Consider the following 27,749-nt stretch of genomic DNA (forward strand, 5'->3'; position numbering starts at 1 on the left):
GATTAGTAGAGAATAAATAGTTGTAATGCTACAATATTGCAATTATCTGACCAGGAGATGGGATGATAATTATTATTTAAATTACATGATAATATTTTGAGTGTGTACGCATGCATGAACCCAGGGTTATTACTCACACCAGATGTTATTCATGGGAGGAATTAATGCATATTTAAAATATCTATGACACTTGAGATGGTCCTTATCTGCATTATTAATGCATTCATTTGTAGTCAAGTACAGGACAATTACCCTGCATGTACTCACAATATCGCCACACCAAGTTATTTGCTATCAGGGGATAAAACATCAGGGGAGAGTGCAAATGCAATTTTGCATTGACACAGAGGCATAACTGCATTAACACTCAACACAACACGGGGAACTGGAGAATTCAGTATTTATAGGCTCCAACTGAAGAGAGGGGTCCAAATTGTCCAAAATTCATCCAGAGACCTCGATGTGATACCATATTTAAAGAACAAGTAGCCAAATCTTGAGTACATTGCCTGGTTGGATCCGCCAGCTGTTTATATGCAGTAGTTTATTGATACCCCTACTTACATAGAATTACATTGAATTTACAGAACAGAAACAGGTCATTCAGCCCAACAGGTCCATGCCCACACGAGCAAACTACTTCATCGAACCCTATCAGCATATCCTTCGATTCCTTTCTCCCTCATGTACTTATCCAGCTTCCCTTTAAATGCTGTTTGCCTCAACTACTCCCTGTGGTAGCAAGTTCCACATTCTCACCTCTCTCTCTGGGTAAAGATGTTTCTCCTGAATTCCCTACTGGATTTATTGGTGACTATCACTTATTCATGGCCCCTAATTTTGACTGCTTTGGGGATCCCCAGTGAATATGCAGCACCAAGGGTTTTTTTTTCTTTTTTTTAACAAATAATAATTTTATTCTGTCGATCCAGGATGCACTTTTTTTTTCTTTTTTTCCCCCTTTTTTTGTGATTTTAGGCCCCCCTTTTATAAGAAGGTGGGGTGTAGGGTGTGCTCAAATACTAAAAACCAAAGAAACCAAAACCAAGTATCAAATTAAAATTTTATTTTCCTCGTCCAGGATGCACTCCAGCCCCTGCGGTGCCCACCGGTCGCGGAAAGCCTCAAGCGTACCGGCAGACACCGCGTGCTCCATCTCCAGGGCCACCCGGGCGCAGAGAATTCCGCGGAAGAGAGGCAGACAGTCCGAGCGACCGCCCCCACGGGACACGACCAACCTGGACCTGTGGATGGCCACCTTGGACAGGCCCAGGAGGACGTCCGCCGACCTGCCCGCCCCCCTCCTCACCGGGCGGCCAAAGATCAGGAGCATGGGACTGAAGTGCAGCCAGAACTTGAGGAGCAACCCCTCCAAATAATCAAACAGGGGCTGCAGTCTCCCACACCCGGTGAACAAATGAAACACGGACTGGTCCAGGCCGCAGCACCAAGGGTTGAATGACTAATGAGGACAGATGAACCTGGGTAAGAGGCAGTGAGCAGCGATGCGAGCTCCACCCCGGGAGCTCAGTGGTGTGCTCGGCCCTGTACTTCATCCCTCGCTCGCTGAGCTTCAGCTGCTGCCGCCTCACTTGTTACTCGGCATTTCATTCGCCGCCGGCTGGGTGAACAGTTCCGAAGGATGTTATTTGTCCGTCTCCTGGGTGCGAGGCCCGGCTGCGGCTGTTGACTTAAGTGCTCCCGATGGCATCGGCGATGTTAAGGAGTCAGATCGCCGGCTCTTACCGAGAGGTAAAGGCTTGGACGGGGCGGGAGGAGCGGGATCCTCCCACAGGCTGTTTACTAAAACCAGCCGCTAAAGGCGGGGGCTTCGGGCTTTCATTGAGTTTAAACTATAGTTTCCTAAAGTTTTTTGGGGGGATGTAAAATAAGTTTGAAATAGTTTCAAAGACTCCCTACCGGTTTTATTTACAGTGTGTATCACATACTTTTTCTCTATTGGCAATACCGTTTAAAAATTACTTTTGATAGATTTTCATATGATAATACCTTTAAATGGGGATAAACTACTGGTTTCACCGCCGCACGGTAGAGGGAGTAGCCCCGGAAACTTGCTGACGCTTCGCTCATGTGGCCGCAGTGATGGTCGGCAGCACCGAGTAGGAAGGCTTCCCGGAATAAGGTCCGAAGATCGGCTGCAACTTCCAACTTCACATCGTCTTTAAGTTGCACCAGGCCAAAGTCACTTCTTAGCCTCGTCAAAACAATTTAAAACCAGGAAATACCAGTCATTTTTGTTTAAAAGGATGGGTTGTACCAGGTCGGTCACCATCTGTCAAGAGAAAAGGTAGTTTAACTTTCTGGGGTTTAGACACGTCTGATCAAGGGTCTGCATTTGAAATGCACAGTATTTTATAGAAAATGGGATTATCAGTGATACAACAACAATTTGCATTTATACAGCACCTTTTAACATAGTATAACGTCCCAAGATGCTTCAAAGGAGTGTTATCAGAGGAAATTTGACACTGTCACATAATTAGGTGACCAAAAGCTTGGTCAAAGAGGTAGGTTTTAAGAAGCATCTTAAAGGAGGTGGAGGGGTTTTAGGGAGGGAATTCCAGAGTTTAAGGCCTAGGCAGCTGAAGGCACGGCTGCCAATGGTAGAGCGATAAAAATCGGGGATGCGCAAGAGGCCAGAATTGGAGAAGCACTGAGATCTTGGAGGGTTGTAGAGCTGGAGGAGGCTATAGAGATAGGGAGGGGCAAGGCATTGGAGGGATTTGAAAACAGGATGAGAAAAATACAATTGAGGTGTTGTCAGAGCAGGAGCCAATGTAGGTCTTCAAGAATGGGTGAAAGGTGAATGGGACTTGGTGCGAGTTAGCATATATTGGATGAATTCAAGTATACGGAGGGTGCAAGATGGAAGGCTGGCCAGGAGAGTATTGGAATAGTCAAGCCTAGAGGTAACAAAGGCATGGATAAGGGTTTCAGTGGCTGATGAGCTGATGCAGGGGTGGAAACCGGCGATGTTACGGTGGTGGAAGTAGGCAGTTTTGGTGATGGAGGATCTGGGGTTGGAAACTCAGCTGAGGGTCAAAGAACGGCAAAATTGTGAACAGTCTGGTTCAGCCTCAGACAGCGGCCAGGGAGAGGGATGGAGTTGGTGGCTAGGGAACATAGTTTGTGGCTCCAGTAGATACTTCAAAAAGTTGGTCAATTTTCTCTCATTCTCTCCTGTTCGACCCTGAGCTGAGTTCCAACCTCATATCCTCTCCATCACAAAGACTGTCTATTTCAACCTCCATAACATTGCCTGACTCCACCTTTGCCTGAGCCCATCTGCTGCTGAAAGTCTCATCTGTGCCTTTGTCATCTCCAGACCTGACTAATCCAATGCTCTCCTGGCTGGCCTCCCATCTTCCAGTGTCATTCAAAGCTCTGCTACCCATAACTTGTCATGCTCATACATCACCCCTGTGCTCGCTGACCCACATTGGTTCCTGCTCCCCCCAAATCCTCCAATTAAATCCCTTCATGATCTTTCTGCCACTTATCTTTCTAACCTTCTCCAGCGCTACAACCCCCTTTGAACCCTCTGTTTTTCTGACTCTTGCCTTTTTTGCATCCCCCTCCCATCACAGCACCCTTGGCGGCCATGCTATCAGCCATCCAGAGCTGTAGGCTCTTAAATTCCTTTCCTAAACCCCATCACCTCCCTCTCCTCCTTTAAGGCCCTCTTTAAAACCTACATTTTGGTCACCCCTCCTAATTGCTCTTTCTTTGGCTCGATATTCATTTTTTCCTTATGCCACTATATAAGAAACGTGGGATTTATTTTCTACATTAAAGGTACTATATAAATGTACGTTGTTGAGTCAGTAACCAGCTCTTTGTTCGTAGAAAAGCATAGCACCTGCTTCAGTCAGCAAATATAGTATAAGTGCACAAAGTGCTTTATTAACCAAAAACTTGTTCACAGCGCTCAGTATTGGGAAATTGCCTGTAATACTACATTTAAACTTGTGTACATTAAATTGGGGGGGAGGAGGGGAGAATGAAGGAAAGCTCATAGCCTCCATTTTCCTATATCCTTTCTTTAAATACTACCAGAATGTATCTTTCCCCCCTCCCCCCAAAATACAGTACCCCTAACACTACCAAACTGCAGTATCCTCTAATGCTTCCTGACAACCCACAACCACCCCTCCTACTTGCTCCCACATCCAGTTCTCCTCATCAGTAGTTTCTGACTCTGGCACTGCTCTTCACTACTCTCTCACCCACAGCTTGCATTCCCTAATGCTCTGAGACCTGGGCACCTACTCCATTGTTTCCAAACCCTGGCACCCCTTCCCATTCTTCCTGGATCACGCAACCAGACTTGCAGCACTACCACCCCCCAAACACACTTCTCCTACCAGTTCCATACCTCCAATACATCGCTCCCACTGCCCCCAGAACAACAGACTCTCCCATAATCCTCACAAGCCCTTGAATCTCCCTCGTAGTACTCCTGCAGCCTAACACTGCCTCAACCATACAGACCACGACTCTGCTCCCAGGTCCCATTACCTCATTCATGGTATGAGCCCCCTCCTAATTCTACAGAGCCTGGCACTCCCTCTGCTGCTCCAACACCTGATACCCAACTTCCAGGTATACCCACGTGTTCAATTTCAACATGAGGTAAGTCAGCACACCACTGCTTCTCAAGTTAAGGGTCTGGTGAGCTGAAGTTTACAGCCTAAACTCAGTAGGAACACTGTTGGATCACAGTCTATTGGACACCCCTTCTTCCCCACCGCCCCGGTGCTATCAACCCCCTCAACACTGCTGGCCCTCGATCTCTCCAATATTGACAAGACCTACTCCCAGATTAATTTCTCTTCCTCCCAGACCCTAGAATCCCCTTTCCCTAGGATCCCCTTTCCAGTGTTCCCATAGCCACTGACTCTCCCTCTTGCCCCCATGCTCCAAGGCTTGGTCCCATTGTTACACTCCCCATCTCCACTCCCAGCATACTAAGACACCAGGACCACCTTCCCTGCACTGCTATATCCCAGAGCCCTCCTTCCAATAATATCAGACCCAACACTGCGCTCCCCCATCTCCCCCGCCCTGCGCTCCCCCAAAGTCTACAGTGAGAAATCCCATCCCCTGCTTCTGTTCCCATATCCTGGAAACATCTTCCATGTTATTCCTTTGCTGTTTTCCCCCAAACCACTGTCAGATTTTATATCCCCTGTTTCATTGCTTCTACATTCCAGGTTCCCCTCTCTGATGCTCCCAAATCCCAGCTTCCTTTTGTACCCCCAGTACATCTGGAATTCAACAACTCACACCCAGGTTTCAGAACACTACTACTAATTCTCCCAAACCCCATCTTCCATCTTCCAGGACAGTTCTGCCTCAGTGCTAGTCGCTTACCCATGTCCATATTGGAGAATAGTATGTGGCGCTAAGGAATCTTAAAACAATTTTTTGCTGGAGATGGGATCCCCCTTTGAGGCAAAGGTGTCTGATCTCTTCCAATATCCATGGGACTTGCAGATTTAGAGTTGCATGTGCTGTTATCCAGGGGGATTGTGGAGCAATCGTTGGAGTCATGTGAGGGGTGAAGAAAATGGGTGAATCAGAAATATCTCATTTGGATAGTCTGTTCTACAATTGTCATTTTGCTTCCAGCACCCCTGCCTCCTCCTCCACCTTGTTGCATGTCCCTGTGTTGGGCACGATCCCTGGCCAAGAGGTGGGCACATATTCATTAGTGTCAACTGTACACTCAACGGCTAGGAGATGCTGATGGTGGCCTAGGTGAAGTGTCCTGCTGTTTTTCCTCTCCTGGCCTTACCTATGAAGAAATGCATGGCCTCTGCTTGACGTTCTGTACAGCAGCATGTTTGAGATAAGGAGGGTACAGCGGTAAATTGAGATTTGATCATTATGTGGCAAGGACTTCAATGTACTACATTTCCCAGAGGGGAATTACTATTATTTTAAAAGTAATAATAAAAAATACAATAGAAAAAAAATTTGGATTTATAGACATTAGGTTGAACCACAGGCCAAAAGTAAACTGAGTAGGACTTTCCAATAACTTCCATTTTTAAACGATTCAAATTACTCAGTAGGCTGGGGCTCTCTTCCCTTGAAAAGAGAAAGCTGAGGGGTGACCTGATAGAGGTCCTTTAAGATAATAGGGTTTGATAGGGTAGATGTAGAGAAAATGTTTCCATTTGTCAGGGAGTCCAAAACTAGAGGTCATCAATAGGCACTAATAAATCCAATAGGGAATTCAAGAGAAACTTCTTTTCTTTTCTCAAAGAATTTGGAATGTGTTACCAAAAGGAATAGTCGAGACAAATAGCAAAAATGCATTTAAGGGGAAGCTAGATAAGCACATGGGGGAGAAAGGAATGGAAGGGTATGCTGATAGGGTTAGATTAAGTAGAGAGGGAGGAGGCTCGTGTGGAGCATAAACACTGTCATAGACCATTTGGGCCAAATTGCCTGTTTCTGTGCTGTAGTTTTGATGTAACTCAATGTAGCAGCTGCAAATGTCAAATTGGAGGCTAATGCAATTAGTCGTCTTCTTTTTCATCTGTTACTTAGAGAGCAAGAATTGGAGTTTTAGGTGAGTGCAACTGGGTTACGGATTTAAAATTTGTTTAATTCAGATTGAATTGGAATTAAAGGCCTGGGGAGGTGGTGTTCTGATTCCAGTCCAGTGCTGTTTTGGGATTAGGCTGATTTATAAATGGGAAAATCCCATCAGAACTAGTCTATGTCCTTGTATTTTTTTTATACACAGGACTGGCTAGAGATTCCAGACATGAACAATTGAACACTTGTAGGTGTGAAAATTTATGGCTGTGGTTTGGTATATTTGTGTTCAGGAAGGAGTCCTGAGAAAGGTGGAGTATCACATGTTGTTCATAATATTTTTATAATAGCTGAGCAGATATGTTTTCAGATTGTGACTCCTACAGTAAACATGAAGGAGATGGGTGTGATTTGCCAACTAAATGTTACCTATCCGCAACCACTATTGTATACGTGCATATTTTAAAAAGAAAATAAACACATCAAAATATCCAGTTGAGATAAAAAGAAAAAGAACTGAAAATCTACAATTAAAAACAGTAGATGCTGGAAATACAGAGCAGGCCTGTCAGCATCTGAAAAGAGGAAAAAACAGGGTGTAGACTCTTTGTCAGAATTGGTTTCTGCCCCCTTTTCTGTCTTCATCTCTAGCCTGCTTCAAATAGACGTGTACTTGCTGCTGTTTCTCTTCCCACTTCTCCATTACGTTCACGATGAGCTTTGCAAAATGCTGTGAGAGGATGGGTTATGCCAGTCTCCCTCATGCCCTAAAGTGGATCAATTCTTTCTCAATCCCTGTGCAGAATAATGAATTATAAAATCCTGAATGAACATTAGCTGATTTCAATTGGTACAGTCTTTGGGCCCTTGATTTTGTTTGATAATCACTCCTGTGAAACGCCATGGGATGTTTTACTACATTAAAGGCGCTATATAAGTGCAAGTTGTTGTTGCTGCTATGCTAAAGTCTCCAGATCTCCACAGGCCTCAGGTTCTCTGATCACTGGATATTTGAGCCCCTCGTGATCAGTTTACTAATGAATCTGAAAACTATGTTTTAAAATTTTTTACTTTTTTCTGCAGTTTGCAGATGACACAGCGGAGGAAACAACTTATGGTTCTGAACTCGGTGATGAGACTAATCCAGAGCAAGTGGATGTAAATGGAGCAGTAATACGAGGTATAAACAAGTATTGAGAAAAGCGCTCTACTTAGCATTCCTTCTCTCCCTGCAGGAAAGCACCTGGTCTCTCTCTTGTACTTTTCCATAGTTGTGCAGTTAGGAATGAGGCAGACTGAAAAACTTTGCCCGCGTCTCACCATTCTATGGCACTACACTTCCATTTAAAAAAAAACTGATGTAAATAAAACCGAGTGTTCTCCTTAGTTCTTGTGTGATACATTATCCATTAATTTGGTATCTTGCACACTTGCTTGTAAGGGCTCTTTTGGAAGCAAGGTAAGTTTTTAAACTGCTTTTATACTTGTTTTAATTTGGAGTTCATAAAAGTGGCTTCCTTGAACCAGCTCCTGGCATATACGCAGCTAAGTCTGGGTACATGAGTCTGCCACTGGGATACAGCTGCTGGATTTAGTCGTGCAAATGTTGAGAGCCAGTTTGCAGCTGGTGTCTGAATTCCTAATTAAAATAAGGCCAGTATAATAGCTGCATTGTCTCTGGTTTTTGTTGGTTATAAGAAACGGTCAGCAAATTGAGTCTTGTTGTGACAGTTCTGAAGTTGCTTTCTGTCTTGGGTTGCTGAGGGGATGTATCTAGGCTGTCGGCATTCCCTGGTTCCATTTTAAATCTCTGCGATGATAGTGAGACTGTTTACATGTGTGAATGTTATCTAGTTTACAGTAATATTACTCAACACCTAGCTATGTGTTTGAGAGGCAGGACTTGTTTGACTATTTGTTAGTGAGAATGCTTTTTTTAAAAAAAAGACTGAGCCAGACATGAGCTCATGCTTCCAGTGCCATCTTTATCTTTATTTTTTTTTGTGTCCTTCAGATACACTTTTATATTCAGGGCACAATATCACAGTTCGAGGGAATTTTTTTACCTTGTAACTTACTGCAATGTGAAAACATTTACTTATCAAACTAAAAACATGTCTCCAGCAGTTGAAAGTGAATTTATACACGATGAAACATGCTTGTAGAACAGCACTACCATAAAATATGTATATTGAAAAAAAGTAATTTAGTTATCTGCTTACTATCTCACCCGACCCATTCCCTTCCTCTTCTGGCATTTTCTGCACCTTTCTGCCTGTCCTTCAAAGTCTTTCTCGTCCACTGCCCTCCCAAGTCTTTACATAACTTCCTGCACTAAATCTCTTCCCTCTTTTCCTCAATTAACCTCTGCATTGAACGGCTCCTGATCCTCGATGAGCTAAATCCCGCCCCCCCCCCCATTCCAATTTCTCCACACTCCTGTCATCAGTGAACCTTACCCTGCTGTTTATGACCTCTGTCCACAGTCACTTCTTCAACTTCCTGAGGTTTCAATCACTGACAAGGTTATCATTGATCATTTCCTCACTCATTATCCACATCTCCCTACCTGTCTCCAGCCCCACTATCCTCACCCTTTGTCCCCGGATAAAAAGTACCGCCAAGGTCCCTTTCTAACATTCTTTCCCATCTGGCCCTTCACCTGCCATGACATCACTCTGCTGTTCAACTGCTTAACAGCTTCTTTGGTTCTTCCTTTGATGATCTTGTCCCCAACATGGCCACCACTCCTGCCATTTTTTTATTACCATTCCTATCACTGCACCTTTACATCTGAGAATTAAGTCTGTGTGCACCTGGTGCGGCCAGATCTGCCTGGACTACATTAAGCAATAGGATATCTTTCCCCTCCAATGCTAAATCTCCCCGACTACTCCTTGGTGGGTAAGGACAATCTCAAATTTTTGAATGATAAACCCTGTGGTCCCTTCATCTACACCTCAGATGTCAATTGTGAGGAGCTTGTAAAACTGTTTGTTTCAAGGTCATCCTTCCTTAATTTCTTCCCTCTTCTCCCAGACCAGACACTCATTGATTTAGCTTATTCCCCTCTCTTTTTCATTTTTCCAACACTCATCAAGCTCATCTCCTCCAGGAAATCCACCTTATGCCCTCAACCTCCTCCTGATAAATTTCCTGACCACATAACTCTCCCCTTGGCCCAATGTTCCCTGACATCAACAACTCCCTTTCCTTAGGCTTTGTTCATTAAACTTTCACAATTGTGGTCAACAGCCTTGTTCTCTGCCCTTTCCATCTAACGCCCCAATTCTCCAATCTTTTTCTCTCTAAGATCCTTTTAATATGTCAACGCTACCCAGCTCTTGTTCATTTCTCCCATTGCCACCTGTTTGAATCTCCTCAGTCCAGTTTTCTCCAAAATTACATGGTAAAACATCCTTTTGAGTATAATCATGAAGGCTTCCCCTCTTGGTTTTCCTCAACATTTGACACACTTGACCCTTCCATGCTCATCTTAAGTCACCCGAGATTCCATCCTTCAGGCCTTCTACTCTTTGTTCACACGCTGCCTCTGCAACAGCATCTGTAGGCATGGGGTCAGCTCCCATATGTGTATTGATGACATCCAACCCTTCAATCTTCCTCATCACCTTCAACTTCACAAGCTCTTGTCTGACATCAAGTTATGGATGAGCGAGAAGTTTCTCCAACATTCTGATTGGCTTTTGCCAGAAACTCCGTACCCTAGACCCCAGTTCCATTCCCCTAGCTGGTTGTTCGCTTTGGCTGAACCAGATCATCTACAATTTCAGTATTCTGTTTGATCCTGAGCTGAGTTTCAAACTCCATATCCTATCCATTGCCAAGACTATTTCCCCCCCCCCCATAACATTGCCCACCTCTGTACTTATTTCATCTCCACCAGTGCTGAAACCCTCAGCAACACCTTTCTGACCTCAGTTGATCCAACATTCCCATCAACAGACTCCCAACATACATAACCTGTAAATCACCCAAAGCTCCACTGTCTGCATTATATTGCATGCTATAAGTCGACTCCCCTTTCATCCCTATCTTCACCAACCTCCTTTGAACTCCCCATCTCCCAATGTATTGAATTCAAAATTGTTGTTCTCGTTTACAAATCCCTCCGCAATGTTGATGCTCCCCAACTTTGCAACCGGCTCCACCTCTATATACACTACAACATGCCCTCTTCTTCCGACTGTGGCCTTCTTTGCATTCTCCCCTCACTCCACTTCTCTTTTGGCGGCTGAACCTTCAACTGTCTCTTGGCCCCAACCTCTGAAATCTTCTCCCTAAACATCTCTGCCTTGCCAACCCCTTTCTTCCTACAAAAGACTCATCAAAATCTATTTCTTCAACAAGTTCAGCCACTTCCTACTACTGCTCAGCATGTGTTTTCGGCTCTGAAGCCGTGGGACGTTTTACTACATTTAAGGCCCTGTGTAAATATGGTAGTTGTACCAGTTTGTGTAGGAACCATATACACAACTGCTATGTCCAACTGGGGCAGCAGAAAGAAAAACTTGCTGCTCCATCATCTATCCCTTGAATATTAAGTTCTCTGCTACAGTGAGTATGACTTAATGTGTAAATGTATAGGAGCTGACACTGAATCCTACAATAGCCACTGTGAAATGTGAATGAATTGTTACTTTGTTGTGTTAATGTTAGATCTGAACAGTAAGTCATTACACGAGGGAAGGAATTAGCAGTTAAATTACTATTTTCCCCTGTTCTAGATGATGAAGTTAGCTCCACAAGTCACTCTTCCGTCTTTGGTAAAGCCTGTCTGAAGAACACTTTTTCTGTGATTCTTATCTTCATATACCTGCTCCTGATGTCCGTGGCAGTGTTCCTGGCCTATCAGACCATCACAGACTTCAGAGAGAAGCTCAAGCATCCTGTCATGTCTGTCTCCTTCCAGGAAGTTCTGAAATATGATGCTCCTGGTGAGACTACAGTTTTTTTTCTTATTAAAATTGCTGACGTGAAGTAGTGCTTGGCTTTTCAAGCAGTATGTTGAAATCTCCTGATATTTGTTGCCCTAATTACTGAGTTGGAAGCAAATTGATGAGTGCACTTAATTAGGCCTGTTTCAACAGGCTCACTATATAATTAGTGATTTGAATCAGCTGTGTTCTGCAGAGGACATTTTGAGTTACTGGCGACTACTACTTTTGTTACAAAAGTTAAGTTGCTGGGCCTGTCATTAATACGTGCCCTCTGACCTGAAACTATGTCTCAGGCCTCAAATTATTGTTTTTCTTCTTAACAATAAGTAGAGAGAAAGCAAAATTTAGAGAATTGTTGGCAACTCAGAACTTGGGAGTGGAATAGGAAACAGGGATGGTTTCCTTTGTGAACTGCATGTAGCGCAATCATAAAGGTGATCTTAAAAAAAAAAAGCACTGTTTCTGATTTTGCTATACATAGCACCCAGAGAAAATCTTCCTCCTCATATTCAACAAGCTATTTGCTTTATAACTTTCTCAGTGGAGGAGAAAGACATCAGTTTTTTTCCATTCATGGGATGTGGGTGTCGCTGGCAAGGCCAGCATTTATTGCCTATCCCTAATTGCCCTTGAGAAGGTGGTGGTGAGTCACCACCTTGAACAGCTGCAGTCCGTGTGGTGAAGGTTCTCCCACAGTGCTGTTAGGTAGGGAGTTCCAGGATTTTGACCCAGCAACGATGAAGGAACGGCGATATATTTCCAAGTCGGGATGGTGTGTGACTTGAAGGGGAACGTGCAGGTGATGGCGCCTGTTGCCCTTGTCCTTCTAGGTGATAGAGGTCGCGGATTTGGGAGGTGCTGTCAAAGAAGCCTTGCCGAGTTGCTGCAGGGCATCTCATAGATGGTACACACTGCAGCCACGGTATGCCGGTGGTGGAAGCAGTGAGTATTTAAGGTGGTGGATGGGGTGCCAATCAAGCGGGCTGCTTTGTCCTGGATGATGTCGAGTTTCTTGTGTTGTCGGAGCTGCACTCATCCAGGCAAATGGAGAATATTCTATCATTTGGGGAGTCAGGAGGTCACTCGCCACAGAATACCCAGCCTCTGACCTGCTCTTGTAGCCACAGTATTCATGTAGCTGGTCCAGTTAAGTTTCTGGTCAATGGTGACCCTCAGGATGTTGATGGTGGGGGATTCGGCGATGGTAATGCTGTTGAATGTCAAGGGGAGGTGGTTAGACTCACTCTCGATGGAAATGGTCATTGCCTGGCACTTGGGTGGTGTGAATGTTACTTGCCACTTATCAGCCCAAACTTGGATATTGTCCAGATCTTGCTGCATGCAGGCACGGACTGCTTCATTATCTGAGGGGTTGCAAATGGAACTGGACACTGTGCAATCATCAGCGAATATCCCCACTTCTGACCTTATGATGGAGGGAAGGCCATTGATGAAGCAGCTGAAGATGGTTGGGCCTAGGACACTGCCCTGAGGAGCTCCTGCAGCAATGTCCTGGGGCTGAGATGATTGGCCTCCAACAACCACTGCCATCTTCCTTTGTGCTAGGCATGACTCCAGCCACTGAGAGTTTCCTCCTGATTCCCATTGACTTCAATTTTACTGGAGCTCCTTGCAGTTCTGGGAGAATACCTTCTCCGTTCCCTAACAGTTCAGGGAGATGGTCTTCATGGGACTTGCCTTTTTCTAAGTAACTTCATCTTGGCTACCACCAAGCCAAGCCTAGAGTGCGGTGTACAGTTTTGGTCTCCTTACCTAAGGAAGGATATACTTGCCTTAAAGGGGGTGCAATGAAGGTTCACTAGATTGATTCCTAGGATGAGAGGGTTGCCCTATGAGGAGAGATTGAGTAGAATGGGCCTATATTTTCAGGATTTTAGATGAATGAGAGGTGATCGCATTGAAACGTATAAAATTCTTCAAGAGCTTGACAGGGTAGATGCTGAGAGGCTGTTTCCCTGGCTGGAGAGTCTAGAACTCGGCGTCATATTCTCAAGATAAGGGGTCAGCCATTTAGGACTGAGATGAGGAAAAATGTCTTCATTCAGAGGGTTGTGAATCTTTGGAATTCTGTACCCCAGAGGGCTGTGGATGCTCAGTCATTGAGTATATTCAAGACTGAGAGCAATAGATTTTTGAACACTAAGGGAATCAAGGGATATGGGGATAGGGCGGGAAAGTGGAGTTGAAGTAGATGATCAGCCATGATCTTATTGAATGGAGGGGCAGGCTCGAGGGACCGTATGGCCTACTCCTGCTCCTGTTTCTTATGTTCTCCCATAACTACTTGATTGTGAAACTTCATTTTTGCCAATTGTGCACAGTAAACGTCACCTCATATATAATCTAGGTTGACGCTTCAGTGCAGTACCCAGAGAGTGCTGCATTGTCAGAGATGTCTTTCAGGTGAGACGTTAAACTAAGGCTCTGTTTGCTTGTTGAGATTTTTTTTGAGGAAATGTAGGGGATTCTCCTGTTGTCCCAACAAACATTCATCTCTCAACCAATACCTCCAAAACAGATTAACTGGGTCATTCATCTGATTGCTGTTTTTGGGCCTTGCTGTGTGCAAGTTGATGCCATGTTTATGTACATAACAACAGTGACTGTACTTCCAAAAAAAAATCATTGGCTCTGACGTGCCTTGGAACATCTTGTGGAATGTGCTATTTAAATGCAAGTTCTCCTTCTTTCATCCCTAACCCAGCTAAGATTACCAATGTATAAAATATTGTATTTAATACCTTATTCTCTGACCTTATCTGTGACTGTAGGTTTCAAATATTCATTTTTTTAATGTTTTTTTTTTATCTGTGGAAAATTAGTATTTTTAAGGTTTAAATACAGCATGAATTAGATGAAGAGTAATGTACATTCTGTACTGTCCCAACTTTGTCCCTTAAATGCAAATCTGGCTCCATGGGTAATATTCCATTAGTAATAGTAAGATTGCATTAGCATTTCAAAATTGTTAACATGTGAGAATATCAAAACAGATGACATTTCATTCTGATTTAGTCATAGTAGTGTCTTAATTGCACATATGCAGTTTCTATTCAAGCTCACCCAGTCCTGTCAAATCTTGCTTCTTGTCAGAGAGAAAGTAACCTTTCTATGTACTATTTCATACATCAAAATAATTCAGTCTAAGGCCTAAATATTATCTGGGCAAACTTTGTCGCTATTTTTTTTATTGTCGATAATCTGACCTCAGCCATACTGACCGTCTGTTATTACAGATCAGGAGGCCCATCTTTAGGTGAACAGTGTGCTTACTGGCCCACTAGCATCAAGTGGTAAAGCGCCTGTTGGTTTCGACTCAGTGCTCTCGAGGTTTAATTCTCACAACTGCCATAATTTCTGCCTTTTAGTTTTGCAATGGTGTTCAGTCAAATTAAAAATAACCCTCAACACAGTTCAAAATGGCAGGAGTCTTGTGGGCATCGATGGGGAATTGCTGTTGTGCCTTTTCCTACAATCAGGACTTTGTTTTAATAAACGTAAGCTTTGAGTATTTGCTGTTTTCCTCCAATAAAAGTAGAAGAGTTTCAGGTATATCTACAGCTTAAGCTACAAAGCCATGCAACTGCTTATTTCTCAAAAAAAAAAGAGACCTATAATCAGTTGCCAGTTTTTGGGGGAATTTTCAACAGACCAAACAGAGCATCACTCCCTGAAACTTACCTCTGGCTGCCTGGAACCCACATATTTTGTGTAAAATGTCTGATGTTTGGTAATAAATTTTTAATATTTAAATCCATCCTCAATGCACCCCAACCTGGCAAACGCTGACCAACAGCTTCAAAAAAGCTAACATGGCCCCAAAAAACTGGCAATTCTAGAACAGCCCTGATTATTGGCCTATGGCATGTGAAAACCAGTAATGACATGGGCTTTGTAACTTAAGTTGCAGGTACACATAATATTTCTTCACTTGGGGGGAAAAAAACATAAGTAATAACCTGAAGGGGAAATCCAAATACTGAAGGTACAAAATTGATGGTGCATTCCTACTGGATCCCCGGGTAAAAAAAATGTTTTATATTGAAAATGATGCTTTCTGATTAATATTAAGGACTTTTAGGCTTTACAACTTTTAATCTAAAAAGAAAAATGACATTTGCATTTCCAACAGACCAAACAGAACACTTGTCCGATATCCAGCCCTGAACGAGCCGCAGTTTCTTGGGAAAACCAAAGCCATTGTGTTTGGCCTCTGCCAAAACTCCGTCCCCTTGCCACCGACTCCGTCCCCCTTCCCAGCCACTGTCTCGGTTGAACCAGACTATTTGCAACCTCAGCGTCCTATTTGAACCAGAGCTGAGCTTATGACCCCATATATTCTCCATCACAAAGACCACCTACTTCCACCTCCATAATATCGCCCATCTCCACTCCGCCTCAGACCATCTGCTGAAACCCTCACCCAAGCCTTTCTCACCTCCAGACTTGACTAATCCAGTGCTCTTCTGGTCGGCCTCCCATCTTCCACCCTCCATAAATTTCAGTTCATTCAAAACTCTGCTGGCCGTATTCTATCAAGCACCAAGTCCCATTCATCCATCACCCCTGTGCTTGCTGACCTATGTTGCAGTCCCCCAATGCTCCCAGTTTTACATTCTCATCCTCGTGTTTAAAACTCACCATGGCCTCGCCCCACCATATTTTTGTAACCTCCTTCAGCCGTACCACCTCGCCAGCACTCTGCGTTGCTCCGACTCTGGCCTCTTGTGCATCTCGCCCCTTCACTCTACCATTGGCGGCCGTGCCTTTAGCTGTCTGGACCTATGTTCTGGAATTCTGTGTCTAAACCTCAACACCTCTCCGTCTACCTCTCCTCTTTTAAGACCATCCTTAAAATCCATCTCTTCGTCTAAGCTTTTTGTCACCCCTTTTAAAATTTCCTCCTTTAGCTCGTCATCCATTTTTGTCTGATTACGTCTCTATGGCACGCCTTGGAATGTTTTTCAGGTTAAAGGCACTATATTAATGCAAGTTGTCGTCTTATAAGTACTAGTCGTAGTCCTCCTCCCCTTCTTGTCAGAGAAGTACTAAGGGGAAAGGCACTAAATCCGTACTAATTTGTTAGCAAAAGCTAACATGAGGACTGTGCCCCCAAAATGCCGATGGTTGGTATTGTCTCTTCCACCAGCAAGCAGATTGAGCCCAAGGGAAAAATCTGGCTGATTCTTACTGGTAGCAAGAGGCCTATGTGGACTCAATAGGAATTAGGCCCTTTGTTAATCAGACCATTGCTGATTGACTGAACTGTTCAGTAATTTACTAAGTGTGCTCATGCCACCCAATGGCAGAAAGTAGTACTGCATGACAACCTTATTCGAGCCCTCACTTCCAAAATTCTTATGTGAAAGAACGAACTTGCATGTATATATAGCACCTTTCATGACCTTCGGTTGTCCTAAAGCACTTCACACAGTGAAGTACTAATGACATACGAATTAAGAGCAGGAGTAGGCCATTCGGCCCCTCGAGCCTGCTCAGTCATTTGATAAGATCATAGCTGATCTGATTGTGACCTCAACCCTACTTACCCGCCTACCTACTATAACCTTTGACTCCCTTCTTAATCAGGAATCTATCTAACTCAGCCTTAAAAATATTCAACGACCCTGCCTCTGCCGCTTTCTGGGGAAGGGAGTTCCACAGAATCATGATCCTCTGAGAGAAAAAATGTCTCCTCATCTCCGTCTTAAATGGGAGACCCCTTATTTTTAAACTGTGGCCCGTAGTTCTAGTCTCTCCCACAAGGGGAAACATCCTCTCAGCATCTACCCCTTCAAGTCCCCTCAGGATCTTATATGTTTCAATAAGATCATTCTTCTAAACCCCAATGTATACAGGCCCAACTTACCCAACCTTTCCTCATAAGATGACCCCCTCGTCCCAGGAATCAGCCGAGTGAACCTTCTCTGAACCGCCTCTAAAGCAATTATGTCCTTTCTTATTTAAGGAGACCAAAACTGCAGACAGTATTGTAGATGTGGTCTCAGCAATGCCCTGTACAACTGTAGCAAAACATCTCTACTTTTGTATTCCATTCCCCTTGCAATAAATGACTACAAATGTAGTCAGTATTGTAATGTAGGGAAATACGGTAGCGAATGTGCACACAGCATGGCCCCGCAAACAGCAAATGAATTAAATGACCAGATCATCTGTTTTAGTGATGTTTGCTGAATTGTCAGCCTCGATTATATTCTCAAGTCTCTGGAGTGGGGCTTCATGTGCTTCGTATTCCCAATAGGAATTGCACTTTGTCTCCTGCAGCACTTTGCCACAAAATGTTCTACATTGTCTCCAGCGATTCTTTCTTAAAGACGTCTTCCACCCCCCCGCCCCCCCCCCCCCCCCGCATCTTCCCAAAATGCCGATTCTAGAGTCAAATCCTTCTAATTTTTATTTGTGAATTGAAAAAAGTCTGAATGTACTGCATTTTTGTTGTTTGTCATTATTTACGAATGAAATTTAGCAAAAAGATAAAAGCTTTATTTCACAGATTACAATGAATTTGGAAAAATAGAAAATGTTATCTCCCCTCCTCCCTGTTGGTTTCCTACAATGCTTACCACTTCTATGAGAGGATGGACAATCAACTTGCCTCCAGGCCTTTGCCATTCAGATTCCCCAGTCTATGGTGTATGGTGCACGGAAATGGCTTGTGGGGAGGGTGCTGAAATGCATGGCACATTTGGAGCATTATTGTGCAATGCCATGGCTGTGGTAGGATGCACCGTCAAGTACCAACTTTTAGTCTGGTTTCTGGAAGGACGTTCCAAGTAGAGACCAAGTGCTTCTCACAGAAAGAAGAAAAATTTTTAGGGTGATTTGACCCTAGGGCACTTGCATGCCCTTCTAGTGGCTGGAGAGGGGCTTTGGTGGAGGCTTGGCTGCAGGTAGGGTAGCAGAATGGGTGGGGAAAGAGAGGGAATTGGCAAAAGGAAGTTTCTTTTGAGAAGAGGATGAAAATATATAAAATTTGAATCATTCTGGAATTGTCAGCTTGATGAATGTATCTCAATCCATTTCACAGGTATAGCACTGTATCTTGGTAAGGCTGAGCTCCTGAGCTGTAAGCATCATTATCATGATCATGTTCAGTTTATGGTGAATCCAGGCCAACAAGGAGAAATAAACTGCACCAAGGAGCATGTCAGTTACGCAGACCCATACAGAAACAAAACACTGGTAAAGTACAGCATGCATCTGTTGATTTAACTCTTTCGGGGCTACAATTATTATTTTTTAAAATTCATTCACGGGATGTGGGCGTCGCTGGCGAGGCCAGCGTTTATTGCCCATCCCTAATTATGTGTTCCCATTTGACCTATAGTCATCTGTTGTACTGCAGATGACACATTGTGTGCGTTTTATACTGTGTTCTTGCTGATTCTTCATGTGATGGCTTAAATGTGACTTTTTTTAAGCAACTAGAGCAGTTTCATTCAGTAAGTTTTAGCTTTCTTATCGACTAAGATTGTCAGCAAATATTGGCTATGCTTGATGTAGTGCCTAATACCTAAACCTTGCTTTAGCCACAACTAATTTAGCGGAAAACAAAACATGAAACTATGACAATTGAAGTACTGATTGGCGTCTCTCATACTATATATTTAAGCAGCTGTGCTTTTTTTTGACCAGTGATGGAACTCTCACTCTTGAATCGGAGGGTTGTAGGTTCAAGCCCCATTCCAGAGAATTGAGCACATAATCTAGGCTGACACTCCAGTGCAGTACTGAGGGAGTCTCAGAGGTGCCGTCTTTCGGATGAGACATTAACTCGAGGCCCCGTCTGCCCTCGCAAATGAATGTAAAAGGTCCCATGGCACTATTCACAGAAGAGCAGGGGAGGTCTCCTGGTGTCCTGGCTAATATTTATTCCTCAACCAACATCGCTGAAACAGATTATCTGGTCATTCATTTCACTGCTGTTTGTGGGAACTTGCTGTGTGCAAATTGGCTGCCACATTTCCCTACATTACAACAGTGACTACCCTTCAATGAAGTACTTCATTGACTGAAGCACTTTTGGATGTTCTGAAGTCATGAAAGGCGCTTATAAATGCAAGTTCGTTCTTTAGTCTGTCTAATTTTGCCATATTTTGTCAGATTGGGGCTAGAAAAATTACAATTTCAGTAACTACTTTAGCCATCCTGTGCCACCTTGTCACAGATTTTGGGCATTTGGACAGTCAAGCTACTAGCACCACCGCCGCCACCACCACCACCACCATCACCACCACCACCACGTGCGTTGATATAGCGCCGTTAACCTAGTCAAACGTCCCAAAGCTCTTCACAGGAGCATTATCAAACAAACTTTGACACTGAGCCACATGAGATATTAGAACAGGTGACCAAAAGCTTGATCAAAGAGGTAGGTTTTAAGGAGCATCATAAAGGAGGAGAGAGAGGTAGAGAAGCGGAGAGGTTTGGGAAGGACATTCAAGAGCTTAGGGCCTAGGCAGCTAATGGCACGACCACTCAATAGTAGAGCGATGAAAATCAGGGATGCGCAAGAGGCAAGAATTGGAGGAGCGCAGAGATCTCGGAGGGTTGTAGGGCTGGAGGAGGTTAGAGATAGGGAAGGGCGAGGCCATGGAGGGATTTGAAAACGAGGATGAGAATAGCGAGCACATGGGTGAATGGGACTTGGTGTGAGTTAGGTTACAGGCAGCAGAGTTGTGGATGAGCTCAAGTTTATAGAGGGTGGAATAGTTGTGTCTAGAGGTAACAAAGGCATGGATGAGGGTTTCAACAGCAGATGAGCTGAAGCGGGGCGGAGAACTAGTGAACAATGTTACTCACAAGTGCTTTCATGCAAATAACATCAATTTGTTCTGTAATATGAGGGATTTCAGTTATGTGGAGAGACTAGAGAAACTGGGATTTTTCTCCTTTTTAGAGCAGAGAAGGATAAGGGGAGATTTAATAGAGGTGTTCAAAATTATAAGGAGTTTTGATAAAGTAAATAAGGGGAAACTGTTTATAGTGGCAGGAGAGTCAGTAACCAAAGGACACAGATTTAAGATAACTGACAAAAGAACCAGAGGGGAAATGAGAAGAAATTTTTTTACATAACAGATTGTTATGATCTGGAATGCACTGCCTGAAAAGGTGGTGGAAGCAGATTCAATGGAAATTTTCCAAAGGGAATTGGATATTAACTTGAAAAGGAAAATATGCAGGGCTATGGCGAAAGAGCAAGAGAGTGGGACTAATTGGATAGCTCTTCCAAAGAGCCCGCACAGGCACAATGGGTGGCCTCCTCCTGTGCTGTATGATTCTATGAATATTCAATATCATTTCTAGTCGGGAGAGCAGATCAAGAGCAGCAAGCAGGGAGATTCAGTAGTGAAAGTTTGCAGTTGATTATTCATTATGTCACTGACTGACTATAGTGCAACAATACAGTTCTTAATTTTCAACAAATGCATCTCTTAGGTCAATGAGAAATATTGCCAATAAATGGGAACATTTAAAATTTGCTAGCAAGCCACATGTCTTCTGTTATGTTCACAGTAAGTCTTTCTGCGGCACAGGATGGTTTACAATCTGAAGACCAGCTGGTTGGAATAAATAATGATGCCTGGTTCTTCCTCACTGTATTTTTAATTACTGCAGATTAAATTCCAAGCTTGCATTGTTTAGAAAAAGTACTAGGCCATTTTAAATTCAATTAGTTGTGTTGCTCTTTGTGACTGTAGAAATCTGCCCTGATTATCCGTGGACCACAAGATGTGAGAAAGAAAGAGCTGGTGTTCTTGCAGTTCCATCTAAATGAAACTGAACAAGATTTTAGTGCTATCAGCTATCTCTTATTCTCATCGTTCAAGGAGTTTCAAGAGAGGTGAGAAACTAGTATATGGAGCACACTCCGTCTTTCCTTCTGTGGGGGGTGGGAAGAATTGATATTTTGTTGAAGTCTGTTATTATTAAGGGCTACTTTTGAAACGGCTGAAGTACATTACCTGTGTATCAAATCGTGGAGTCTGCCTGCAGCAGCCGATCAATCGAACACACTTCAAATGTATTTACTCAATATTATTTGCACAACATTGTTAGTTACCAGAATATCATAAAATTCAACAGTTCAATATTAGCAGATGACATGTAAATTTAAATAGATCCATGCTGTCAAGCTTTTTAAAAATTATGGCTAATCTCTCCCGTAGCCTGGATTTTAGTAATTAATTGATTTCTCTCTTGGCAGCAGTCTGGGGTAGGGATACCAACAGGTTACGTAGAATTTACAGCACAGATACAGACCATTTGGCCAAACTGGTCTATGCCAGTGTTTATGCTCCACCCACCCTACTTCATCTAACCCTATCAGCATACCCTTCTATTCCTTTCTCCCTCATGTACTTAGCTAGCTTCCCCTTTCCTGTTATCTGTTTTTAAGAAACTGTCAAGTTTTCCTACTGCCTATAATGGTGGCAATAGGGAATTACTGTCTATTGGAGTGCATTGAGAGAAGTACCAACATGTCAACTGATTTTCTGTTTTATATTGTGGGCAGCGCTGAGGCCAGCTAGCTGACAACCTATTTCTCTACCACATATTTGGCAGTAACACAGAATCTTTTATTTCTGCCAAGTTAATGTCACGTTTAAAAGTGACAAAGTTAAACTCTTGTTACACTGTGACACTGATCGATGAGCAGGGATGAACACTAGCTGAATTCTGCTGTTCTGTATTGTTTTTGTATAAGATAGCAGAGTAGTCCTATAAACTGAACAGAGAATATTGTGTTTGCATTTGTCTTTCAGTTCTGATAAAGCGCAATTCATGCAGGACTGTGAAAGTTCTTATTCTATCTGGACTTTTTCCGGGGGTTTTCGTACTTGGGTCAAAATGTCTCAGGTGAAAACGACGGAGGAAGATGGAAGCGAATCGGTGGAATTCCGACAAGAGGTAATGAGAGCGCTGTGATTAGGGCCTGGATAGATCTGCTAGTATTGCAGGAATGTCATAATGTTATCTCCTTTGATAAAAGTTTTGCTACATCAAACAAATGTTGGATTGATTTCTTGTTCCTAAGTCAGTAAAATATAATTGGACCTACCCTCTCAGCTTGGAGTCTGCAATCTTACTGCAGTCTCTGACACCTTTCTACTTTTATTATGAACCAAACAAGCAGGTAGGAGAGTTGTAATTGATAACTCATTGGTATATTGTGTCTTTGCTTCAAACACTGTAGGGAGAAGAAGGGTCACCACAGTGAAATACTTCAAAACTAAATTAGAAACGATTTGCATTTGTATAGCAAATTTACCTTAATAAAATTCCCAAGACACCTAACTTATGAGAGAATAGATTGAGCACTCATGGGAGAATTAGGAGAGATAATAGAAATCATGGTCAATAGATGACTTGAGAAGGCTTTTAAAGGGAGGCGGAGAAGTAGTAAGGCAAAGAGGTTTGGGGAAGGAATTCCAGAGTAGGACCTAGTCTGCAACCAAGTGAAGGTCGTGGGCATGGAGGGAATGCATAGGAAACCAGAATCTGAGTACTGTAGGGCATGGATTGGGACACTGGGCTCGAAGAAGTAGAGGGGATTTGTAAACAAGAGCTTGAGGCTGGCAAGAGGAGCATTTGGGAAGCCGAGTCTTGAGGTAACATAAGTGTGGATAAAGCTTTCAGTGGCAGAGTGGGTGAGGCAGGGACAAAGGAGAGCAATGTTGCAGGACTGAAATTTGCTGTGTTGGTGATTGGGCATGGGATTTGAAGCTAACATCAGGTTGAACAGCACACTGAGGTTGCACACTATCTGATTTAACATGAGTGAGTAGTCAGGGAGGGAGATGGAGTTGGTTGCAAAGGGGCAGCATTTTTAGTGGGAGGCAAATAAGATGCTTTCAGTTTTCGCCATGTTCTACTGGCTTACCCATGACTTGATGTCAAATAGGCAGTTAGACAACATGGTGGAATCTAGGACTGTAGTTAAGAGGTAGGTTTTTTTCATCAGCATCCATGTGAAAACAGATAACATGTCAACAGGTAATGTCTGAGGGAAAGAATGTAAACAAGAAAAAGGAGGGGATCAATGATCATACGATTCTGGTCTTGGCTCTGTTTGGCCGTCCTGCTTTTGATCTTTGACATTCATCTGTTTAAAAAGCTCTGACTCAGTCAAACTTTGGTTACCAGGTCCTCTATGTCTGGCACAAGAATGAGTGCATAGACTAAACATCTTCTTTCTATTAGTGACTTGAATTACTAGATTTGGATCTGGGGCAACACACCAGTGTTACCTCAATCATCCTTTCAAAAGAACTTGTATTTTTAAAACATGTTATTACATCTCTAAAATATGTCCCAAAGCATTTTGCAGCAATAATTACTTTAGAAGTGCAGTACTGTTTTGTAGGCAAATGTGGCAGCCAATGTGCCACACTACGAAGTTCCACAAGCAGCAAATGAGATGAATGACATTTTTGTTGGTGTTGCCTGAGGGAGAATGTTGACAAGGACACGGGGAAAACGCCCTGCTCCTCATCAAATAGAGCCATGGGATCTTTACTATCCACCTAAACCACAGGAACAGGCAGACAGGATCTTGGTTTTAATTTCTCATTAAGAGCATGACACCCTTGACAATGCTGCATTCCTTCAGTACTGTACTACAGTGTTAGCCTAGGCTATGTGCTTATTTTGGAGTCCGGCTTGAAACCACAATGAAGTGAGAGCGCTACCAACTGAGCCTAGCTGATGCCTACACATTTCATGGGGGATTGCATAATTTATAACTTCAGATTCAAGTGGAGCTTCATGTGTTTGTTACCTGGAATTGGCATCCGATGTCCAGATTAAATGCTAATAAATCCATTTAGACCTACACTGTCCCAATCTGAATACATTTTGAAATTACTGTGGGAACACTCATTTAATGTTTGCTTTTATTCTAAACTACTCTCTTACTGTTCACACAGTCTACTCTTGTGAGGTATAATGACCACCGGCTTGATTCAGAACAAAGTGACCAGTTGTTCTTTGTTGTATTTGAGTGGAAGGATCCGTTCATTCAGGAAGTCCGAGATGTAAGTGTGTTCAGCTTTCGCTGTTTGTCTTTACGTTTTAACTGGCTGAGGCCCATGGTTTTCCAGAGAGCAGGGAATATTTGAGGGAAAGCTGACAATAGACCATTACACTGCACCTCCAAGTGGTCATCTCAACAACAACAACTTTAATTTACATAGCACCTTTTAAAGTATTAAGCCATCCCAAGATGCTTCACAGGAGTGTTAACAAACAAAATTCAACACCAAGCCACATAAGCAGATACTAGGACAGGTGACCAAAGGCTTGGTCAAAGATGTAGGTTTTAAGGAGATTCTTAAAGGAGGATTGAGAGAGATAGAGAGGCAAAGAGGTTTAGGGAGGGAATTCAGAGCTTAAGGCCTAGGTAGCTGAAGGCACGGCTGCTAAGAGATCAGAATTAGAGGATCTCGGGTGGCCTGGCAAGGCTTCCTGCTTTATCCCTGGCTCTGCGTTTTTGTTAAATTAGTGAAGAGGAAAATATAACTTCTAAATGATGGGACAAATGAGTAAAATAAGCTTCTGTTTGAATTTGATTGAACAAACAAAATACAATTATTAAATTGTTCATGGGGTAACAAGTTGATGCAAATCACTGTTGTAACTTGTGCTTGTGGTATTTGAGGTAAAGATTTTCCACATTCATGAAATACCACTAGTGTATTTACCAGTACTCTATAGAAAGTAAAGTATTACATACATCTAATATAAACTGTTGCATGCTATACAGAAGTCCCAAACGGTCTGTTTTAATTATTGTTTCATTTTTGAATGTTTGCAGATAATCACAGCCAATCAGTGGAACACGATTGCCATCCTGTGTGGTGTCTTCTTGGCTTTGTTCAAGGCAGCAGAGTTTGCAAACTTGAGTGTTAAATGGATGATCAAAATTAAAAAGAGACAACAAAAGCGCAAGGCCCAGGAACTGAACCAGATGAGTTAAACAGAAGACTCAATTTGAGCCCCTTGAGGGGATGCTGTTCTGATTATCTCCCACTCAGCATTTCAGTTGTATGTTGGTGTGGAGCTGTGTGCTCGAGACCATGAAGACCAGGCCATCCTTCCTTTAATGGCAGGATATCAGGAATTTTAAAAGGGTTGTTACATGATAACAGCTGCCAGTGTTAATATGAAACATTGCTGATGGGTTAGGATACTTCAGTCTCAGGCAGTTTGAAAATTCTTTTGATTTTTTTTTTGTTCGTTCTCAGTTTGTTTAATGAGCTATTAGAAAGGTTTGAATAAAAGATATTTAACAAAATAGCATACCATCTCCCCCAACAGCATAATTACATTCTAATTATCTCCAGACTTTTTTAGATTGTGGTTCATTAAGGCTTGATAATAGTGATTTAAGGCACTTATTTCTCATTCTCTAGGTGATGGAAAAAAGGGTTTCATAATTTATTGACCAGTTCAGTGGGTGGGGTTTATGTTACTGTTGTCATTTATTGTTGCTTGATCAGTGATTGACATCAACGTCAGGATTGTGTTGAAATCCACAGGTTGTTGGTGGCAAGGCCAGCTTTAGGGCACTGCAAAGTACATGGATGCACAATGGTCCCAGCAAAATGAAAAATGGGCCAAAATGGACTTTGCACATAAGAGCAAAATGAATGTAGAATTGCTGCTAGTGATCACTGTATGTGTGTATTGTGGTTTGTAGTAAATGATAAATAGTTTTTGAATTATCCTCAATCTGACTTCTTATAATGCACAGTAAGCTCAGTTACATCGACATCACTGCCAACTTCAAGTAAATAGAAGCTCTAAACATAACTTTAATAAGCCATTTAATTTGATAAAATATGACTTGGAGGACTGGATCCACTTACATTAAGAATCATGATGGCTGTTTTAAGCAGTTGTTAAAGAGGGTTGCCTGCTTTTTAAGAAATGTAGCATATGGTATTGTGAATGTAAGCACACTAGAGCAGTTGGACTCACTTAATGTTGGATCTAAGGCTATAAGGAATATTTCCAAATGCATTGAGCTCACCTTCATATGATTAAGTAAAATCTGATGAATGTTGCATGAGATTTTTGTTGTAGTCTTCAGTCATGTATACTCATGTGGATTTTACACCGACATATTTAATGAACTATATGTTACAATTATTTCACAAAAGTGACTCCCTCTCATTCTAAAACACACTCTGGCTCTCTGCAAATGGCACTCTGGATTTTAAATGTCCTTTTTAATGGCATATATTTTAGCTTAGATGTCAAAGAAGTGCTATGAGTAGTGCAGAGGGCTTGCATTTTGGATCTCTTATGCACTGAAATCACCATTACTGGAATTTGAGCTTGAAAGGACTGTATGTCAGTCAGTTAATGTACTGTACTATTATAGGAAGGTTTTAGCCATTAACCTGAAATTGTGTTACAGTATTTACAGACTGGATTGGTTCTCTTGCTGTGAGATTACTCTTAACAGTACATCTTTTGTAACATTCTTAAGGTCAAACCTTTACATATCTGGGACAGAGGTTCTTCAATGTTACATATAGGTAGAACATCAAAAGTATCAGGATAATCAGCTTTAATAGTGATGTACAGAATCTACAACAGCACTAGCAGCAGGGAGGGAGTGAGCAGAGGTCGGACATTATTTGAAGGGTCAGCCATCTTGCTTCACTCACACTCATACACGTGACGGTGTCTGACTAAAGAGTGACATTAGCAGAGGCCTAGGAACAGGTCTTCAAACACATCTCTTAGCTGGGAATGGGGTGTGGCACTGGGAAAAGAATAATAAATTACAAAAATAAATGTTAAAGCTTCTAATATTTTCAGTGTAGTGATTTCAACTTTTTTCCTCTCAGTTGAAATAGAATTTTGTGAAAAACTTATGTGGAAATGCATCTCAATCCCTTTTAAAAATAAGTTAAGTGGTTCTTCAACAGTTGTTAAAAATAAGGGGGTTGCAAAACTGCAGGTCTTTGACCCCGGCATAAGTGCTGGGAACCTCCACCAATGACCCGGCCAGACTTTCTGGGGTCAGGAGAGGATCCCTCATTTAAACAATCCTGGTGGGCACCTGCAGCACTCGAAGTGCATCTTTGGCACCTGCCAGTTTGGGAAGGCTGCAGAACGCAGCAATGACTGCCTGCTCTGGTGGAGGAGGACAAGTGACTGCCC

General features: G+C 42.7%; 2 protein-coding genes across 5 annotated transcripts in view; one reads left to right on the plus strand and one right to left on the minus strand.

Annotated features, from left to right (window-relative positions):
* The window catches only part of nenf (neudesin neurotrophic factor), a 34,275-nt gene extending 32,094 nt beyond the window's left edge, over positions 1–2,181 (minus strand). Inside the window, exon 1 of one of the 3 annotated variants that reach the window (XM_067988941.1) lies at positions 2,011–2,181. In XM_067988941.1, the coding sequence (XP_067845042.1) occupies positions 2,011–2,091 (81 nt within the window). In that variant the 5' untranslated portion in view covers positions 2,092–2,181. Of the gene's footprint in view, positions 1–1,481; positions 1,782–2,010 lie in introns of those variants that run through there. The other 2 variants (XM_067988944.1, XM_067988942.1) reach the window with 2 other exon arrangements.
* On the plus strand, positions 1,318–27,395 carry pacc1 (proton activated chloride channel 1). 2 transcript variants are annotated; one of them, XM_067988938.1, is made up of 8 exons: positions 1,318–1,752; positions 7,654–7,750; positions 11,319–11,528; positions 18,601–18,755; positions 21,275–21,417; positions 22,340–22,484; positions 24,503–24,610; positions 25,390–27,395. In XM_067988938.1, exons 1-8 carry the CDS (start codon positions 1,705–1,707, stop codon positions 25,549–25,551), a joined length of 1,068 nt encoding a protein of 355 aa, XP_067845039.1. In that variant the 5' UTR covers positions 1,318–1,704; the 3' UTR covers positions 25,552–27,395. The 2 variants fall into 2 exon arrangements, with proteins under 2 accessions (XP_067845039.1, XP_067845040.1); XM_067988939.1 differs by lacking the exon at positions 11,319–11,528 and having other exon boundaries at positions 1,319–1,752.
* Positions 27,396–27,749: the final 354 nt, after the last annotated feature.

This window comes from Heptranchias perlo, chromosome 8 (genome assembly GCF_035084215.1).
Source record: "Heptranchias perlo isolate sHepPer1 chromosome 8, sHepPer1.hap1, whole genome shotgun sequence".
Lineage (NCBI taxonomy): Eukaryota > Metazoa > Chordata > Chondrichthyes > Hexanchiformes > Hexanchidae > Heptranchias > Heptranchias perlo.

Excerpts from the sequence above, each read along its gene's own strand:
- pacc1 (XM_067988938.1), top strand. The coding sequence starts at position 1,705 with ATGGCATCGGCGATGTTAAGGAGTCAGATCGCCGGCTCTTACCGAGAG. Across the intron at positions 1,753-7,653 it reads TCGCCGGCTCTTACCGAGAG|TTTGCAGATGACACAGCGGA; the intron begins GTAAAGGCTTGG and ends TTTTTTCTGCAG. Across the intron at positions 21,418-22,339 it reads TTCAAGGAGTTTCAAGAGAG|TTCTGATAAAGCGCAATTCA; the intron begins GTGAGAAACTAG and ends TTTGTCTTTCAG.